Here is an 18,587-nt window from a genome sequence, read left to right as displayed (position 1 = left end):
CCGCCCCCGCTGTCAGCTGGAGGAAGCGGAGTAGGAAGCGGCCGCGATGTCCTTTTGTGTCCTACAAGCAGCCAGCGGCGCCGCCGAGTGAGGGGACGCGGCGCGGTGGGGCGGCGCGGCCCGAGGAGGCGGCGGAGGAGGGGCCGCCCGGGGACCCCAGCTCACCCCGGCACTCCGGGCCACTCGGCCCTCATGCCTGCCCGCCCGCCCTGCCGGAGCCCCAGGTCTGGGGGCGGAGGGGAGCGCCGCTGCGGGGGCCATGTGCGAGCTCGGCAGGGAGGCGGGCGAAGGGCGGGCTCCAGGCGGGGTCCAGCTCTGGGGCTTGTCCGGGTCACGGTCGGGACCCGGTCGAGGGCCAGACGGGGTCAGGGTCCAGGCGGGATCGGCGTCCAGGTCCTGGTGGGCCGGCCTGGGTCAGGGTCTGGCTTCGGCTGCAGGTCCTGGCCTGGGTCGGGCTTGGGCCTGGGGTCGAGCCCTGGGGTAGGAGGGTTCAATCCGGCACTGAGAGCGCGCCGAAGTCCCAGGGGCGGGCCGGGGTGGGAGATGGGGAGGGTTCTCTGTCGGGGAAGGGGCTTTGAAGACCACATGGGGGCGCTCGAAGGGGCCTTGGGCCACCCTCCTCTCTGGGTCAAAGGTCATCGCACCGGCAGGGGAGAACTTCCTCCTCCTTGGTTCTCCCCATTTACTTCCTGATAACCTGATAGAGGTTCCCCGCGGGCCGGGGACTTGGCGGGGGTGGGGTGGGGTGGGCGTAGCAACTTTAGGCAACTTCCCATAGGTGTGCGCAGGTTGGGGGGCGGGGCGCCCCGGGAGGTGGAGGACTCTGCGGCAGCCGGAGTGCAAGAGTGACCGTGCAGGCAGGGGTGCCAGGAGGTGGAGCTGCGCCCGCCGGTGCGGCTGGGATTGGGCATGCTGGGGCAGGAGGGGGGCGGTGTGTCAGGTGTGAAAAGCTCTGAAGGTGTTTTCACCAGTCTGTGCCTGTGTGTGTGAACATGGGACTTGGTGAGAGTGAGAGTTTGAGTGAGTGTGTGATTATGAGCCTTGAGTGTGAGTTTGTTTATGGGATGTGCGCTTCAGGAGGAGTGTGTGAGGGGACAAGTGTGAGCGGGAGTGAGGACTGGGGTTTCAGAAAGGCCGTGTGTAAGTGCGAAAGTCCCGAGCATGTATGGACACGTGGGGACACCTGAGCACCCAGGTGAGTGGGAGTATGTGAACATACGTGTGAGGACATCAGCTGCCCTTGGGTCTGTGTGCCTCAGTGTGCTCTCTTGAATGGAGAATACCCAGATGAGGGAGATTACTAAGGTTCCCCCCCAACATCTGGAGAAGATTGGGAGGTATTCTGCTCTGGCTGGGCATTCCAGGTGGGGTTGAAGGTTGCCTGGGTGCTAAGGTTCCCCTGTTCCCTGGCCTGGGTGGAAGTAGGGGCTTTCCAAGCCTCCCTAGGTTCCCAAGTGGGAGACCTGCTGTCAGTTACTGGCCTTGGAGGCTCTGGAGACTCTGTTCCCATGGCAACAGCTGGGAGGGCCCTCTTCATGGGCAGCCTTTCCTTGGACTCTGTCCCCCATTCCACCCCCTTGCTGAGTCTGGAAGCCTGGCCCTAGGCCCAGGGTTGGGCAACCCAAGTGGCAGGGTGTCTCCCCATCCCCCATCCTGGTGCCTTCCTGCAAACTAACGGGTCTCTCCCTGCAGGTGACCAGCGCCATGTCCAGCCAGGTGGTGGGCATTGAGCCTCTTTACATCAAAGCAGAGCCAGCCAGCCCCGACAGTCCAAAGGGTTCCTCGGAGACAGAGACTGAGCCATCCGTGGCACTGGCGCCTGGTCCAGCTCCTACTCGCTGCCACCCAGGCCACAAGGAGGAGGAGGATGGGGAAGGGGCTGGGCCTGGCGAGCAGGGTGGTGGGAAGCTGGTGCTCAGCTCCCTGCCCAAACGCCTCTGCCTGGTCTGTGGGGATGTGGCCTCCGGCTACCACTATGGTGTGGCATCCTGTGAGGCCTGCAAAGCCTTCTTCAAGAGGACCATCCAGGGTGAGCCCCCACCCTACTCCTGTGCCCTTTTGCCTTTGCCCTGTGCCCTCTGGGCCTGGAACCACCCAACGGGTACACTGCTGAGGGCCAGTAGGCTCCCGGACTGCTGTGGCACTGCTTGAGGTTGGCAGTCTGGTGTTCCCAGGCCCTTCTACCTTCTAGAAACACTCTGTTCCTTAAAAGTTAGATAAAACCACCAGGATGTGTTGGTGGATTGGAGTGGGATGTGAGAGCGGACTCAGGATGCCACCTGGGTTTCTGGGTACTGCAGGCCTAGCACCTTCTACAAGTGGCTCTGAAAAATTCCAAGTCAACGTCTGCCTGTTCCTAAACTTTGTTCTTGCTTCTGGCAGTTGCTTACCTCCCCCAGCATAGGCCACGACCCCTTTTTCTCAATTTTCCCAAAGCTGCACCAACACAAGGCAGCTTTTTGTGGGTATCTGAGAGGGGTACCTCAAATTTTAGCACCCATCTCTGCTCTTAACAATCACCAATTTTTTTCCTCAGGAAAATGTATCAAAGTTCAAGGGAGTGATGAAGATACTCATATAAGTGTTACTTGGGATGGGCCTGTTATTTATGTTTTTATGTAAACATCAGCTACTTTGGGGCTATAACATATAATTTAAAAATTTTTTTCTTGAGTATGTACCTTGTGCCCTTTTATGTTCTTAGCTCCCCCACAGCAACCCTATAAGTTGTCATCTGTATTATCGTAACTGAGGCTCAGAAAGGTTTTTGAAACTTTGTTCAAATCTCACAGGTAGAAAATGGCAGAACCAGGATTTGAACTTGGGTCAGTTTAGATCCAGAGCTGAGCTCTTAAACACCAGACTGCTGCCTCTGCTAATTGCTAATAACTGAACTTCGGACAGATGCCTCACGACTGATTGTGCCATTCCAGCAAGTTTTGACTTGGCCGAAACCCACTGGTCTAAAAACCCTGTGTTCCCTTCTGGCTCTGAAGACCAGTGAGCCAGCAGGTCCAGGTGCAGGTGTCTCCTACCCACCTTGGAACCCGTGTATGTTGATTGTTGACAAATATTTATTGAGTGTTAGCTGTAAATAGTAAATGTTTATTGAGCATTTAAATGCCGTGAACCATGCTAAACATTTTGCCCATATTATCCCCTTAATTCTCACAACCTGCCTTTGTGGATATGATTTTTTTCTATCATCCCAGTTTTACTGCTGGGAACACTGAGAATCCAAGAGGTTAGTTATGGGACTTGCCCAAGGTCATAAAGTTGGTAAGTGGTAGCCAGAGCCCTTGGTGCTTCACACACCTGTGCCTCGCTGCCCTGGCCAGTGTTCCAGGCCCTGGGAACATAGCTGGGATTGAGGTAGAGCTGTCCTCAAGCAGTTTACATTCTAGCAAAGGGGAGACCAAGGAGACAATCAATTGCACAGAATTGTCCAATTACAGCTGGAGTATGTGCCAAGGGAGCAGACTGGGCTGGGGCTCTGGAGGGAGGGCTTCCCTGAGGAGGTGTCTTGAGCCGAGAGCAGAAGCCTGTGTAGAGCACAGGAGACAGTGTTGATGGCCTATTGCTGATTGTTTCATTTGGTCCTTGCGAGATCCTGTGAGGCTGGGAGGGCCATCAATGCCCTCTATGTGCCAGGCCCTGCTACTGGTGCTGGGGACAGTCCTGGCTCTGGTGGAGGTGCCACTGAAGTGGGAGAGAGACAATAAATGAGATAATGAAGTACATCTGTAGCATGTTTGATGGTGCTGAAAGCTTAAGAGAAACCATAAAGCAGGGCTCAGAGGCCAAGAGGTATGTGCAGAGGGATTTGGCCTCCCTGAGGTGACTATGAGCGGAGAGGTAAGGGAGCCGTGTGGACGTCAGGGCCAGAGCTCCAGGCAGGAGCAGCGTGCTCTGAGGCAAGGCCTGCTTGAGGCTGGATGCAGTGGCTCACACCTGTAATCCTAGCACTCTGGGAGGCCAAGGCAGGAGGATCACTCCAGGTCAGGAGTTCAAGACCAGCCTGAGCAAGAGTGAGACCCCATCTCTACTAAAAAAAAATAGAAAGAAATTAGCTGGACAACTAAAAAAATACATAGAAAAAATTATCCGGGCACGGTGGCGCATGCCTGTAGTCCCAGCTACTCGGGAGGCTGAGGCAGGAGGATCACTTGAGCCCAGGAGTTTGAGGTTGCTGGTTGTTGTGAGCTAGGCTGATGCCACGGCACTCTAGCCCAGGCAACAGAGTGAGACTCTGTCTCAAAAAAAGAAAAAAAAAAAAAAAGTCCTGCTTGAGGTGTGTGGAGGCCAGAGAGGGAGCAGAGGTCAAAAAGGTGACAGAGCAGGGGTGCAGGCCTTGCAGGCCATGGGTTTGCTTTGCCTTGTACTGTGAGAAGGGAGATCACTGGAGGGTTTTGAACACAAGACAGATAGTATCTGATGTAGGTTTTTTTTTTTTCCAGAACAAAGTTAGTATTTATGATGTAAGTTTAATAGGACCCTGCTGTGTTGGGAATAGGGGGCAGGGACAGCAAGAGGCCAGTGAAGGGTGAGGTGACAGTGACTCAGGTCAAGGGTGGAGTCAGTTGCAGGGGCAGGAGTTAGATTCTGGACATGGGAAGAGGTAAAGCCCTCCAGTGGGTTGGTATGAGAGGAGGTGAAGATACTGCCCAGGTTTCTGCTTGAGCCCATTTAGGACATGCTGGGTTTGAGCTGCCTTCTAGACATGCCAGGTGTTGAGGCCGCTGGATATGTGAGTCTGAGTGGAAATGAGGCACACAGACAGCCCTGGAGTTCTTCGAGGGAAGCGCTCAGGGAGATGCACAGAAACCACAAAGTGGCCAGTGAGGTGGGGGGAGAACCAGCAGTATGTGGTGTCTTAGAAGCAAAAGAAGAAAGTGTTTAAGTGTTTCTAGGAGTGGGAAGCGATCGGTGGTGTTAGATGCTCCTTTTAGGACAAGTAAGATGGGGACCAAGAATCGAGTATTGGATTTAGCAACGTAGAGGTCATTGTGGCCCTTGATGAGATCAGAAGAGGGCAGTGTGGCCCAGAGACCTGGCTTGACCAGAGGCTTGGGGCAGAGGTTCAGCCTGACTGCCTGCCTGCTCCCAGCCCCTTCCCTATCCAGACAGGGCCCCCGCCCAGCAGCCTTTCCCCTCCCTACCTGCTCATGGCGTCCTGCTCTCCCTTTCCTCCCCATACCCCCAGACCTGTGCTTGCCCTGGGCCAGTCAGGGCTTTCCTGTCAACTGGGCCCCTTCCGGGCCCTGGGAGGCCGCCACTGGAGCCCTGCCTCTTCCTGGCAGGGAGTATCGAGTACAGCTGTCCGGCCTCCAACGAGTGTGAGATCACCAAGCGGAGACGCAAGGCCTGCCAGGCCTGCCGCTTCACCAAGTGCCTGCGGGTGGGCATGCTCAAGGAGGGTGAGCGCTGGGCAGGGGCCTGGGCGAGGGCTGGGGGAGCTGGGTGCATGGGGCCGGGTGGGGGCAAGGCCTGGGAAGTCCTGGTGAAGGAACTGGGGAGAATGGCTCAGCCCACTCCCAGCACCACGGACACAATCCTGTCCTACAATTCAAGGGGTGCGCCTGGACCGTGTCCGGGGTGGGCGGCAGAAGTACAAGCGGCGGCCAGAGGTGGACCCGCTGCCCTTCCCAAGCCCCTTCCCTGCCGGCCCCCTGGCAGTGGCTGGAGGCCCCCGGAAGACAGGTGAGCATGGGGGTTCCTACAGCTCTAGGGCTGGGTTGGGGCTAGGACATGGGAGGCCTGTCTGTGGCATTGTTCGCCCAGCACAGTAGTCATCTTGAGCACTGGGACCCAGATTTCCTCTTTATCTTATTCATTTCCCCAAGAAATGTGAAAGTGCCTTTTTTTGCATCAGACAACCAGTAGTACAACTGGGAACAGAGAAAGGTTTTCCAACACTCAGAGCCTGTCCACAAATAGACTGGCTTTCCCTGGGAGATAGTGAACGCTCTTCCCTGCAGAGAGGTGCCTGCCTGGCAGGCCAGTGGCTATTGAGGAAAGCCACAGGGGACTGACTGTGGGAAGATGCATGGCCCCTGAGGCCTTATGGATTGGAGTGCTCCTGACTCTAGTCCTCCAACTGTCGCTGCAGCCCCGGTGAATGCACTGGTGTCTCACCTGCTAGTGGTTGAACCTGAAAAGCTATATGCCATGCCTGACCCGGCGGGCCCTGATGGACACCTCCCAGCTGTGGCTACCCTCTGTGACCTCTTTGACCGAGAGATCGTGGTCACTATCAGCTGGGCCAAGAGCATCCCAGGTAAAGGGCCCAGGTGACTTCGGGCTTCCCTGAGTGGGCCAGGCCGTGCCTGGCTCTGGTGCACTTGCTCAGCCAGGCCTGCTCCCCACTGCCCTCTAGGCTTCTCATCACTGTCGCTGTCTGACCAGATGTCAGTACTGCAGAGCGTATGGATGGAGGTACTGGTGCTGGGTGTGGCCCAGCGTTCACTACCACTGCAGGATGAGCTGGCTTTTGCTGAGGACCTGGTCCTGGATGAAGAGGGGGCACGGGCAGCTGGCTTGGGGGAACTGGGGGCTGCCCTGCTGCAGCTGGTGCGGCGACTGCAGGCCCTACGGCTGGAACGAGAGGAGTACGTCCTGCTGAAGGCCCTGGCCCTTGCCAATTCGGGTGAGAGTCCAGGGCAGGCACTGTAAGGTCTCTCCATGAGGCCTTCTAGTTTTTAACTCTGATGGTGGCACAGGGGAAGAACAATGACTTGCTGAAAGTCAAAAAGCAAGCCAAGGGCAGGCCCTGAACTGCACAGCATTTTGAGCCCTAGTGCCATGCTAACATGGAAAGGTAAACAGTGTAGGGGGAGGGAGAGTAGGGAGGGTAACAGGAGGCACAGTTGAGGGAGAAAGGGTGGGCCCTGGCTCATGGGCAGAGCAGTGGGTGGTGCCTTGTAGCTTATCGGCAGATCTGTGTCTGGCATCCCCTTAGGCCCCATCCAGCAGTGTCCAAGCAAGGTGTGGGTTCTGCCCTTTCCAGAGACGGCCCAGGTCAATAGTTCCCTTCCCTCTCCTTGCAGACTCTGTGCACATCGAAGATGCTGAAGCTGTGGAGCAGCTGCGAGAAGCCCTGCACGAGGCCCTGCTGGAGTATGAAGCCGGCCGGGCCGGCCCTGGAGGGGGTGCTGAGCGGCGACGGGCAGGAAGGCTGCTGCTCACACTACCCCTCCTCCGCCAGACAGCAGGCAAAGTGTTGGCCCATTTCTATGGGGTGAAGCTGGAGGGCAAGGTGCCCATGCACAAGCTATTCTTGGAGATGCTTGAGGCCATGATGGACTGAGGAAGGGGTGGGACTGGTGGGGGTGCTATAGGACCTGCCAAGCATGCAGTAAGCCCCAAAGGGGCAGAGCTGGGGTCTGGGCAGTGCCACAGCCTGCTGGCAGGGCCAGGGCAATGCCATCAGTTCCTGGGAGCAGGCCCCATGCCCTCCCCTCCTAAGGGGTGTCAGAAGCTGGGAGGGTATATGCCCAGGCTCTGGGCACAGTGTTGCCCCTTGCAAGCCATAATGTTCCCCCAGAGTGTAGGGGGCCTTGCGGAAGCCATAGGGGGCTGCAGGGGATGTGTGGGAGGCAGAAGCCTGAACTCAGGGAGGGAAGGGGATGGAGGCCAGAGTCTCCCAGTGGGTGATGCTTTTGCTGCTGCTTAATCCTACCCCCTCTCCAGAGCAGAGGGGGACTTGGAGAGCAAAGGCCCCTGCCCCTTCGCTCCTGTCCTCATCATTTGCATTGGGCATTAGTGCCCCCCCCTTGAAGCAATAACTCCAAGCAGGCTCCAGCCCCTGGACCCCTAGGGTGGCCAGAGCCCCCCATCAGCTCCCACCCAGCCGCCTCAGGGGCTAGGGAGAGCACTGCCTCTATGCCCTGCACAGCAATAACACTATATTTATTTTTGGGGTTGGCCAGGGAGGCGCAGGGACATGGGGCAAGCCAGGGCCCAGAGCCCTTGGCTGTACAGAGACTCTATTTTAATGTATATTTGCTGCAAAGAGAAACCGCTTTTGGTTTTGAACCTTTAATGAGAAAAAAATATATACTATCAAGCTCAAGAATACTGTGTGTTCAGTTTGTCACAGGGACAAGGACTGGTGATATACATGGCAGAACTAGTAAACAAGACATACATCAACAAAGGTACACACAGTCACGAAATGGAAAACTGATGCCTGGCATGATCAACTCTCAGTTTCCTCATCACTCAGCAGCATGTTGGGGATTCCACGGCTGATGGGAAACAGACGTCCAGACTCCGGGCACTGCAGGGTGCCCTCCAACACATCCACCTGCGGGCGGGAAGGGACAGAGCTGAGCACTGGCAGCCTCAGCGTGGGAGGCAGGTGGCCGGGTAAGGAAGCAACGGGCCGGTTCTCACCTCCAGCAGGATGTGGTGCATCTTCCTCAGAAAGTCCTCATCATGCTCATATCCCTGAATCGGTTCTTTGGGCACCTCGATCAGGTGCAACTGTGGGTAGGTAGGCAAGAGATCTAAATCATCTCTGGGCATCCCTGACCCTCTGCCTCAGGCCGGACTCTGGGGCGCGGTACTAGAGGCTGCGGTGAGCCCGCTCCCCTTCCCAGGGCATGCACGGGCCGGGGGAGGGTCCTTACGGTATCGGCCGCCTCCAGGAGCGCCGCCCACTCCACCTTGGGTATCATACGCGCCACGAATTGGGGGTTGAACTCCACGGGGTTGATGCGGACCTCGGTGGCCTGCGGGCGGGAGGGTGTAGTTAGCGGGGACCAGACCCCAGTTCCCCTACCCCACCCGGGAGAGGAGAGAAACCGCCCCTGGCCGTTACCTCGAGGCGCAGGGGGAAGCCACGGGGCCCCACCCCCCGCACATGCGAGCTCAGTAAGTTGTGCGTGAGCAGTTTCATGTCGCCCAACGCGCTTTCGCCAGGCCGGAAGCGGAAAGAGACCGCCTCTCTGTCACGTCACTTCCGGGGCTGCTCCACTCGCTACAGTACTGGATGGCTGGGGAACCGGAAATGGCGAACTTGCTGGATCTACTTGTGCTTGCGGGAGCCGAGGGAAGCAGGGGAAAGACCTGTGGGGGTCACGCGCTGCTACCGCAAGCGTCTCGGAGGGGGGCTGCTCCGGCGCACGCCCACTGGCTGCGGCTCACACCCCGCTCGCCGCAAGTCGTGCGTAAAGTGCGAGTGAGATGTAAGGCAGCTGCAACGCGGGGCCTCACGGGACGCAAAGTAAACGCGTCTTGCTCCTCACCGGCCCCTACGCCACCGTCTTCCTCCGCTCCTTTCAGTTAAGGAGCACCGCAAAGCCGCGGCACCTCCTTCCCGAATGCAAATTAGCTCGACGCCGCCGAGGCTCCGCCCCCAATGCAAATGAACCCGGGAGCCCGGAAGGTCCGTGGGCGCGCGGCAGCCAGTGCCCTCGTGGTGGCGGCGCCTGGCCGGGCGCAGGCCCCGCCTTTCGCTCGACGCCGCGGTTGCGCCTGGAGCTAAGCCCCGCCTCCTGCGACGGTCCGGGCCTGGGGGCGGGATGGTTGCGGCCGCGGGGAGGGTGGCGGGCCTGCGGATCCTGAGAAGCCGAGCTGGCTACTTATTCGCTGGTGCGGCCGCCGAGTCTGTGGCAGCGACAGCAGCACCGGCGGCAGCGAGACGACAGCTGGAAGGAGCAGAAGGGTGGGCGCCTCGCGGGTCCCACAGTTTCAGCAGCGCCGCCGCAGCCATGGCCCCAATCAAGGTGACCGCTACCTTCGCTCCTGCCCTGCCCCGACCTCCCCCACTCCGTCAGTCTTTTCAAGGCCGCCCCCTCTCCCGCTTGTCTTGGGGGTGTCGCCTTTTTTCCTGGCTTCTGGATGCCTCCCCCCCGCCCTTAGAGACCCTTGTTCCACTCATCCCCTCGGCAAGACCCCTTGGCTGCCCCACCATTTTCGCCAGTTGTAGGGGCCTCGGGCTCTCCCCTTGAGTCCTTTCACATTGGCCCTGCGACACTCTATGGCAGGTCTCCACCATTTTCAGGCCATTGAATGCCATGGTCTTGCTCACCTTCTGGAACTATCTCCTTTGCTCCAGGGCCCCTTTCAACACCCTCTCCCCGCTTTTGTGATAGTTCTGGGGCATCACTTCACCCCAACTTATGAAAGGGTTGTTGTCCCTTAGAGCCCCAATGGTGTCTTCCCTCCGTTCTACTCCACGACCTTTTCCCCTCCTATCATGGCTAATTCCCACCCTTCTGGAACCATCCCCAGCTCCTTGGACCTTGCCCCCTTCCCCTCTCAATCCCTTCTTAGACCCCTTTACCTTCTACTTTGTTCTGCTCCTCAGACACTCTCCCCCACCTGTGACTCTCTCCCGCCTGTCTACTCTCCGGGCCCCCTCCCACACTCCCAGGTGGACGAGTCCCTCCCCTTTCAGGAGATTCCTTCTTTATTCTACATCTCCTGGGTGTAGGGGTCTGGACACCCTCCCCTAACTTTCCCATCTGTTGCGGCCATCCCTCTTCCTCTTAGTGGGGGTGGAAAACTCAGGCCTGGCTAGGATCCTCTCCCTCCTTGTTGTCACGGCCTCCTCTGTCCCCTGCCTCTGGCCACTTATCCAACTCCTTTCCCTTAACCTAGACAGGTTATTATGCAACCTGTTGCGACACTTAGGGAGGCTTTCTGTCCCTTTCTCTGTTGTCACCAGTGGGCCCTTAAGAGGAGCAAGGTCCACCATGAAACCTGGAGGATGTGGGGTAACCACATGGGGTGGAGAGGGACAGGGAGGGACCCTTGGAAACTCTGACAGGTCTGGAATTGCCTGCTGGGTTTCAACCCTGTTTCCAGCAGGCGCAGCTGCCAGCCTCTCTGTCCCCCAGCTCTGGCTTGCCATCCCTACCTTACCCCGCTTATCTTGGAGTCCTTCCCTCTAGGTGGGAGATGCCATCCCTTCGGTCGAGGTGTTTGAAGGGGAGCCGGGAAACAAGGTGAACCTGGCAGAGCTGTTCAAGGGCAAGAAGGGTGTGCTGTTCGGAGTTCCTGGGGCCTTCACCCCTGGCTGTTCCAAGGTGAGGCCCTGCCCTTCTGAGGATCAGGAATTGGGAGCTTTTGTATTGTTCTTGAGTCCTCCACATAATTCTCATTTGACAGTTAGAAGAGCATTTCAGTGCGATCATAAAATAAGCAGAGGCTCTGGAAAGGTAATAGTAGTACTAAGAATGTTGGAGGAAAGGGTATTGCAGTTAAACCCAACACCCCTTACTGATCTTGCTGAGTGACAGGCACTGTAGAAGGTACTTGGGACTCAGATAAATAAGACATAGTCCTGCACGTAAGTTCATGCTCTTGACTATAGGACAGTAACTTTGGATCTGAGCTTCCTAGTGGTCAAGGCAAAAATGAAATAGAATGGTTTACACAGTTCTCATTGTCTGATCAAAGGCATTGAGGCAGGGCAGTGAGGAGGGCCTGGAGCTGGAGGGTGGGCTGAGGAGCAAATGTAGTTATCCCTTTCTGACCCTTTGTTTCCCTTTGTTTCCTCAGACCCACCTACCGGGGTTTGTGGAGCAGGCTGAGGCTCTGAAGGCCAAGGGGGTCCAGGTGGTGGCATGTCTGAGTGTTAACGATGTCTTTGTGACTAGTGAGTGGGGACGAGCCCACAAGACGGAAGGCAAGGTGATCTGTGGTGCCCGCACGGGGTCGGGGGCTGGCAGGAGATTGTTCTTCTGACCTTCACTTTCTCTGTCAGGTTCGGCTCTTGGCTGACCCTACTGGGGCCTTTGGGAAGGTGAGTGTGCTCCCAGCCTCCACCCTACAGAACAGTTCCTGTGCTCGACCTTGGAAGCAGGGACTTGGAGGGACGTGGCAGTGTGGGGGTGGAGTGGGGCCTTGGCCTGTTCTGGAGGTTCCTGATGTTTTTCTCTGTGTTTCCTCGTAGGAGACAGATTTACTACTAGATGACTCCTTGGTGCCCCTCTTTGGGAATCGACGGCTTAAGAGGTAAAAGTGGTGGGTCCTCCGTGGGGTTCTCCTGGGACTCTGGCTCCTGCCTCCCTTCCTGTCTCCATCCCAGCCCCCAGGCCCAGGCTGCTGCAGCTGGCCAGCCTCTTTTCGGCAGGTTCTCCATGTTGGTAGAAGATGGTGTAGTGAAGACCCTCAATGTGGAACCGGACGGCACAGGCCTCACCTGCAGCTTGGCACCCAATGTCATGTCGCAGCTCTGAGGCCCCGGTCCCAGGCTTGCTCCCTCTGCCCAATCCCATCTCACCTGCCAGCCCTAGGCAGAGGGGCCCAGCCTAGCCTCGGCTGGGGCCACCCAGTTGGAACCTTGGCCAGATTCTGCAATAAAACGTTTTCTGGTTCGTGTTTGTCTCCTTGATTTGAACTGTTGCCTCGTGAGCACCGGGGCTCTTGACATAGTCACAGATTGAGCCGAGCTGGGAGGATGGCAGGGAGGGGCCGAAAGGGAGAACGTGGGGGATCCTGACTTAATTAAGGAGGTGTCACTAAGCATCAGTCTGGGAACTGAGAAGGAGGCAGTGGTCTGAGGGCAAGGGAAGGGGAGTTCACGCAGAGCAAGCACGTAGTTCCAGGCCCAGGCAGGCACGAGCTTGGCATACACTGTGGCCCTTGGTACTTGGTCTCTTGGTGCTGACTGATCTCATTTAGGCTGGAAACCCCAGGGTAGGAACCTTGGCTCTAGGTAGCCCCTGTTGGGGCAGGCCCAGCCCCACCTTCCTTTCAGATTTGAACCCCTTCTGGGAGCACCCTGGCACCTTGGGACCATCTGACTGGCAGAAAGGGCTCCATCAGTAGAGGCAGCACTTGCTCAGTCTAGGAGGGCTCCCTGGAGGAGGAGTCTGTACGTGAGCTGAGGAGGTGAGAAGACAGTGAGGCCTGACCAGTGGTGGGTGGAGGTGAGGGGCCAGGAGCCAGGGACGCCCCAGGTTTTGGGGCCAGGGGGCTTGCCATTTGCAGGCCCTGGGAAGCCGTGTGTGTGGCAGTGATTGTTAGACCCCTCTGTGTTTAGGGGCTCACAGGGGCAGACACTTGCAGAGCACTTACCGTGTGCCAGGCACAGTGCTGTGTGGTGACAGCCCTCGCAGCAGTCCAGGGGGTGTGGGCTGTTACTGCTCCTCAGCCACTGCGTGGGGGTCCGGGCGATGTGCTTTCGTCACCGTGCGGAGCTGCCCTGCCGTGTACGTCGTCAGCACCAGGCTCTGAGGGCCCTTTCTGCCTGGTGGTCTCCAGGGGTTCGGCCCCGCACTCACGGAGGTGGGGGAGGAAGCCAAATTCATATGCCTTTTCTCTAATTAATGTGGCTTTTGTGAGTTGATTTTTCAGCAAACTTTCAGAGGGCAAAGGGGAAATTTTCCCTTGGTCCCAACAAAGGATTTCCGTGACAGGTCAGATTCGCACCAGGGCTGCTGTGTGTGGCTGGCAGACACAGAGAGGCACCAGGTGGGCAGCGAAGGGAGGGATCTGTGATCACAGGGTGCCCGGGTGGGGGTGGTATGTGTTGGGAAGGAGGGTGAGTCCAGGGAGCCCCCCAAGTGTAAGGAGCTGGGTGGTGATGGTGTGTCCATGTGCCCAGCGGTGGGGGGCAGCCTCCCTGCTGGGGTTCCAGGTGCTCAGCCTGCCTGAGTTGATCTGCCTGCCAACCTTTGTCCCTCTGTTTTTCCCCCACAACCTGCCACCCTACAGGGGTCTGGGCAGGGACAGGGCAGGGGGCTGACTGCACCTCTGGCTTCCCTGGTAACCTGCCCACCTCTTCTCCCCCTGCCAAACTTTGGGTCGCAGTGTTGTCCTCTCCCATGCGCTTGGTGTAAAGGCTTTTCTTGCCTGGATACCATCGCTTTTAATCCTGTCCTTGTAAAGATGAGGAAACAGGTATGGAGCTTCCCACAAGGGCACCTATGAGCTTTATGTCTGCATCAGTAAACGGGGTGGTGTAGAACAGCCCCCCCGGGGGCTGTGCACCCTGTTCCTCGTCCCTGCAACCTCACGCTGCCCTGGCAGTTCCCCCTGCTGGGAAGCCCAGCCTCTGTCTCTGTCACTCAGCCACCTCTGTTTCCTCCACTCCCGGGCTCTTACCTGGGCTGGCTGAGGCCCAGGGATGCCTCTGAGAGGAAGCATCCCCTCCAGGGTCCCTTGCCATTGTCTGGGCCTCTAGGCCAGGATGAGGGGCTTCCAGGGCCTAGGTGGCCCTTAGGACAGCTCCGTAGGGGTCAGGGTGTGGGTGGAGGGGGGCTGGGCCTTGGTGGCTACCGAGCACATGGCTCAGCTTGCTGGGGCAGGGCGTGTCCTGTGGGGGGCAGGGCCGGCCCTGGGAATGGTTCCAGGCCCTGGAGGGTCCTAGGTGAAACAACCAAACTGCCGCCCCTGGCAGAGCTGCAGGTGTGGCCTTCCCTGGCTGTTGATGGCCAAGGGCCAGTGTTAAAAACTAAACAAATGAACAAAATAACCTGAAACATACACCCAGGTAAAACTCAGGCTCCTGTCCTGACCTGTCCAAGGCCGCAGCAACTCAGACCCAGAGGGCCAAGGCTTTTACTCAGTACCAGCGCTTCTGGGCCTTCCTGGGTCTGGGGTCCCTTTGAAAGACTGCTAAACAGACCCCCAAGTGCTTCATAAAGGTTTCGAGGAACCCTTGGAGACCTTTCAAGAACTCCAAATGACCCCTGCCCCCACCCGGGAGGCTGTAGCATTATGGGTTCACTGGGCTTCGGGCTGAGACCACCAGCGTGTGAATCCCGACCTGCTCCGGAGAAGCTGGGTGACCGTGGGCAGCCTGGTCTTCCCTGACACTACTTCCCTTATCTTTAAAGTGGGAACAGGCCGGGTGCGGCGGCTCCTGCCTGTGATCCCAGCACTTTGGGAGGTGGAGGTGGGGGGGATCGCTTGAGGCCAGGAGTTTGAGTTAATAGTGAGCTATGATTGTGCCACTGCACTCCAGCCTAGGTGACAGAGTGAGACCCTGTCTCTAAAAAACAAAGTGGGAAGAATCCAACCTCATAGGGTCATGGGGAACAAATGAGATAATTTATGTAAAGAATTTGGCACGGTGCCTAACACACTCAATACATAAGTGCTTAATAAGTGGTTATTAAAAAACCCTAAGAAGAATCCCTGGTCTCTGTCATACAGCCTGTATGTCCACAGAGAAAGAGCTGGGTGTTAAGACAGAGGTCAAATCCCAGTCTTGACATTAATGACCCCTGTGACTGACTATGCCTCTCTGAGCCTCAGTTTTCTCATCAAAAGAATGGGGATGATGACCCTGCTAATTATCTGTTGTCTACAGGCCTCCAGGGTTCTCCATAGTTATTTGGTGCCTAAAGCCTCACAGATTAAGAAGCTGGGAAGACATCTCCGGGAGGAACCTTTGCCAGGCCCTGGGGAGTCAAACCTGGGCTGCTGAGAGAAAGAGAGGGCTGGAAGCGTCCTGGCATTCCTGCCAGGCTTGGGCTGCAGCCATTGAGGCGCTGTAATCAGGAGCCTGGAGGCTGCTGGCCCCAAAGTGACACGCTCTGCTGAGCATGGCTGGGGTTTGACCACACAGGCATTGAAGAGTGACAGCGGAGAGAGAAAATGGGTGCATGTGTGTAACTTCTGGAGAAGTGTGGGTAACATCTGTGAGAATGCACAGATTCACGAACACGAGTATCGGTGTGCCGTGTTTACATTTCCACCAACTCCCAGCTTGAGCTGAGAATCACGTCTTTTTACCCAACGAAGGTAAGGTGCCTGCTCAGGGTGGAGAACACAGGAAATATTCAACATGTGTTTTGGGAAGGGGTAAAGATGCGAAGGGAGGGAGGGAAGAAGCTTCCCTTTCCCCAGCTTTCTGGACGCTGGCTCCAGTTGTTTGAGCATAAACTTGACCATAGGGGGCCTAAATTAGACCTAGATTTGCTTCGGAGTGACAAGTCCCTAAATACTAGTGACTTAAAACAGAGGCTTATGTGATCTAATGCTAACAGACTATATAAAAAAACAACCCCCCCCCAAAACCCCAGAGGCTTAGCTCACAGATATGCAGTGGAAAGCTGACAGTCTGGGGCTAGGATGGCACTGCATGATTACTGGGGACCCACGCTCCTTCTGTCTTGCTGCTCTGCCATTTCAAACATGTGTCTTTACCTTATGGTCCGATACGGCTGCTTGAGTTCCAGCCATCACATCCATAGTCCAGTCAGCAGGAAGGAGGAAATGAGGAACAGGAGATAAAACATCCATGCTAGCTGTCTTTTAAGAAGGTTTTCTGGAAGCTGCCACATACTACTTCTACTTACATCTCATTGGACAGAACTTAGTCTCATGCTCAAACCAGCTACAAGGGAGGCTGGGAAATACTGACTTTATTCTAGGCTGCCATATGTCTACCTAAAAACCCCACAGATTCTATTAGTAAGGGAGGGAGGGAGAAATGATACGGGGTGGACGAGAAGCAGCTGTGTGTGTGGGCCACACAGAAATCACCTCTGAGAAGGGATGGTGTCGCTTCCCTGCTGTCCCCATCAGCCTTGGACAGGGCATGTACTAAGCTGTCCCAGATCTCTGTACGGGCTTCTCATCACCCCAAGGATCCCTCTCCAAGCCTCTGCGCCTGTTCCCTGTAGCCTTGGTCACTACAGTCACCTGATTCCCCAGCCGTGGGTCCTCTAAGCTCCTCTCTCTTCAGCATCTCCCAGACAACAGTCACCACCTGGGGTGCCCTGTCTTTCCCACCCTTGCCCAAAAAACATTCAAGGCTGGAGTCAGTCGCATTTGCTGAGGACAACAGCCCTGTTTCAGGTTCCTTGTCCCTTCTCTGAATTAGTCCGTGCGGGATGGGCCACACCATTTCTCTTTTTTTTTTTGAGACAGAGTCTCACTCTTTTGCCCGGGCTAGAGTGAGTGCCGTGGCGTCATCCTAGCTCACAGCAACCTCAAACTCCTGGGCTCAAGCGATCCTTCTGCCTCAGCCTCCCGAGTAGCTGGGACTACAGGCACACGCCACCACGCCCAGCCAATTTTTATATTTTCAGTAGAGACAGGGGTGGGGGGTGGGTCTCACTCTTGCTCAGGCTGGTCTCAAACTCCTGAGCTCAAGTGATCCTCCCGCCTCTGCCTCCCAGAGTGCTAGGGTTACAGGCGTGAGCCACTGCACCCGGCCAAGACACATTTGTATTTTTGTTTCCTCTTGGGTTCCTTCCTTGGGGCATGTTCCCAAATGCCAGTGTGCTGGGTCCAAGGACTCTGGAGGTTTTATTGGTCTCTGGAAACTCTGAGACTATTTTGAGGGCCACCTGTGATGTGTGCTTGTGTTCTCTCCCAACATGTGCCTGCCTGAGTTTTACCTTCTGGATTTATTTTTGCTGCTTAATGGATGGGCTTTTTATTTCTTTGTTTTGCTTTTTTGAGACAGGGTCTCACTCTGTCGCCCAGGCTAGAGTGCAGTCACATCATTGTAGCTCACTGCAGCCTCAAACTCCTGGGCTCAAGTGATCCTCCAGCCTCAGCCTCCTGAGTAGCCTGGCTAATTTTTTTAGTTTTTGTAGAAATAGAGTCTTGCTATGTTGCCTGGGCTGGTCTTGGAAACCTGGCCTTAAGCAATCCTCCTGCCTAGGCCTCCCAAAGTGCTGGGATTACAAGGGTGAGCCACCACACCTGGCTTTAATGGATGTTTAATGGTGCCTTGGACTGTCTTTAATTATTATAGGAGGGCAGCTGACAACCGTGGCGCTTGGCCCGGGTCTTACCTTATTTGCTAGTTGGGGCTGGTCTCCAGCCTTGCTCTCCCACCAGACACCAGCAAGACACTGGAGCGTGTCAGGAGAGGGGATGGGTGGGGACAGTGCCACACTCAGAGCCCAAGGACTTCAGTTTTACTCTCAGCTTCCCTTCTCACCCCCATTCCCCTCTGAGCCTCATTTTTTTTAATCTCTGAAATAGAAATTAATTGGTTAAAAAACATTAATTTGGCCACCTTGTGTATCTTGGCGCTACCACCTCCTGGCTGTGTGGTCTTAAGCAAGTGACTTAACTTCTCTGTGCATCAGTTTCTTCATTGTGAAATGAAACACTTGTATTTTATGGGTGAGGAGTGGATTGGGTGGTTAATACATTCGAAGTGCTTTGACCAGAGCCTGGCGCAGGTAAGTGGGCAGCAAACACTGGCATTGTCATGGAGCTGGCACTGCAGTCATGGGTGACCCTACACTAGCTTCCACTCTAGTGGAAGCAGGTGAAGCGAATAGGTGAAGATGCGGGGCAGTTAGAGAGAGGAGCAAGGCTGTTTGGGGAAGGGCTGGGTTTGCTTTAGAAGGGAAAGGACTTTCCTCAGAATGGGGCAGCTGAGCTGAGCGAGACCAGTGGGGTGAGACAGAGCCGGTCTGGGGGAGTGTGTGTGTTTGGAGGGGTCGAGAGAGTGTCCAGGCGGCGGGAACAGCAAATGCAAAGGCACAGCGTGTGGGAGAGAGACTGAGGAACCCACGTGGCTGAAGGGGCAGAGGGCACAGAGGGAGGAAGGATAAGGTCAGGGTGGTGAGCCGGGGCCCCTCTCTTCAGGGCCTTGAGGTCATGGTGAGTGCTTGGAACTTGAGCCCTTCAGGCCAGTTAGTGGTTTTTTTTTTTTTTTT

At 56.4% G+C, this 18,587-nt stretch overlaps 3 protein-coding genes across 4 annotated transcripts; 2 read left to right on the top strand and 1 right to left on the bottom strand.

Moving 5' to 3' along the window:
* Positions 1-17: 17 nt before the first annotated feature.
* Positions 18-8,071, top strand: ESRRA (estrogen-related receptor alpha). Of its 2 annotated transcripts, none has more exons than XM_012665358.1 (7): positions 18-224; positions 1,693-2,029; positions 5,301-5,417; positions 5,572-5,700; positions 6,110-6,277; positions 6,377-6,646; positions 7,047-8,071. In XM_012665358.1, the coding sequence occupies exons 2-7, from the start codon at positions 1,705-1,707 to the stop codon at positions 7,304-7,306; spliced, it is 1,269 nt and encodes a 422-aa protein (XP_012520812.1). In that variant the 5' UTR covers positions 18-224; positions 1,693-1,704; the 3' UTR covers positions 7,307-8,071. The 2 variants fall into 2 exon arrangements, with proteins under 2 accessions (XP_012520812.1, XP_012520815.1); XM_012665361.1 differs by having other exon boundaries at positions 48-87; positions 7,047-7,556.
* A 37-nt stretch (positions 8,072-8,108) lies between these two features.
* Positions 8,109-9,409, bottom strand: TRMT112 (tRNA methyltransferase 11-2 homolog (S. cerevisiae)). The gene is made up of 4 exons (XM_012665363.1): positions 8,822-9,409; positions 8,631-8,732; positions 8,395-8,484; positions 8,109-8,305 (listed from the first exon to the last, which is right to left on the bottom strand). Exons 1-4 carry the CDS (start codon positions 8,897-8,899, stop codon positions 8,198-8,200), a joined length of 378 nt encoding a protein of 125 aa, XP_012520817.1. The 5' UTR covers positions 8,900-9,409; the 3' UTR covers positions 8,109-8,197.
* Positions 9,410-9,456: 47 nt separating this feature from the next.
* On the top strand, positions 9,457-12,323 carry PRDX5 (peroxiredoxin 5). Its single transcript, XM_012665362.1, has 6 exons — positions 9,457-9,728; positions 10,899-11,033; positions 11,509-11,640; positions 11,714-11,752; positions 11,903-11,964; positions 12,083-12,323. The coding sequence occupies exons 1-6, from the start codon at positions 9,525-9,527 to the stop codon at positions 12,186-12,188; spliced, it is 678 nt and encodes a 225-aa protein (XP_012520816.1). The 5' UTR covers positions 9,457-9,524; the 3' UTR covers positions 12,189-12,323.
* The last annotated feature ends 6,264 nt before the right edge of the window (positions 12,324-18,587 follow it).

This window comes from Propithecus coquereli, unplaced genomic scaffold (genome assembly GCF_000956105.1).
Source record: "Propithecus coquereli isolate 6110/MARCELLA unplaced genomic scaffold, Pcoq_1.0 Scaffold120, whole genome shotgun sequence".
In the NCBI taxonomy this organism is placed as follows: Eukaryota; Metazoa; Chordata; class Mammalia; order Primates; family Indriidae; genus Propithecus; species Propithecus coquereli.
This window is presented reverse-complemented; position numbering and strand designations above follow the sequence as displayed.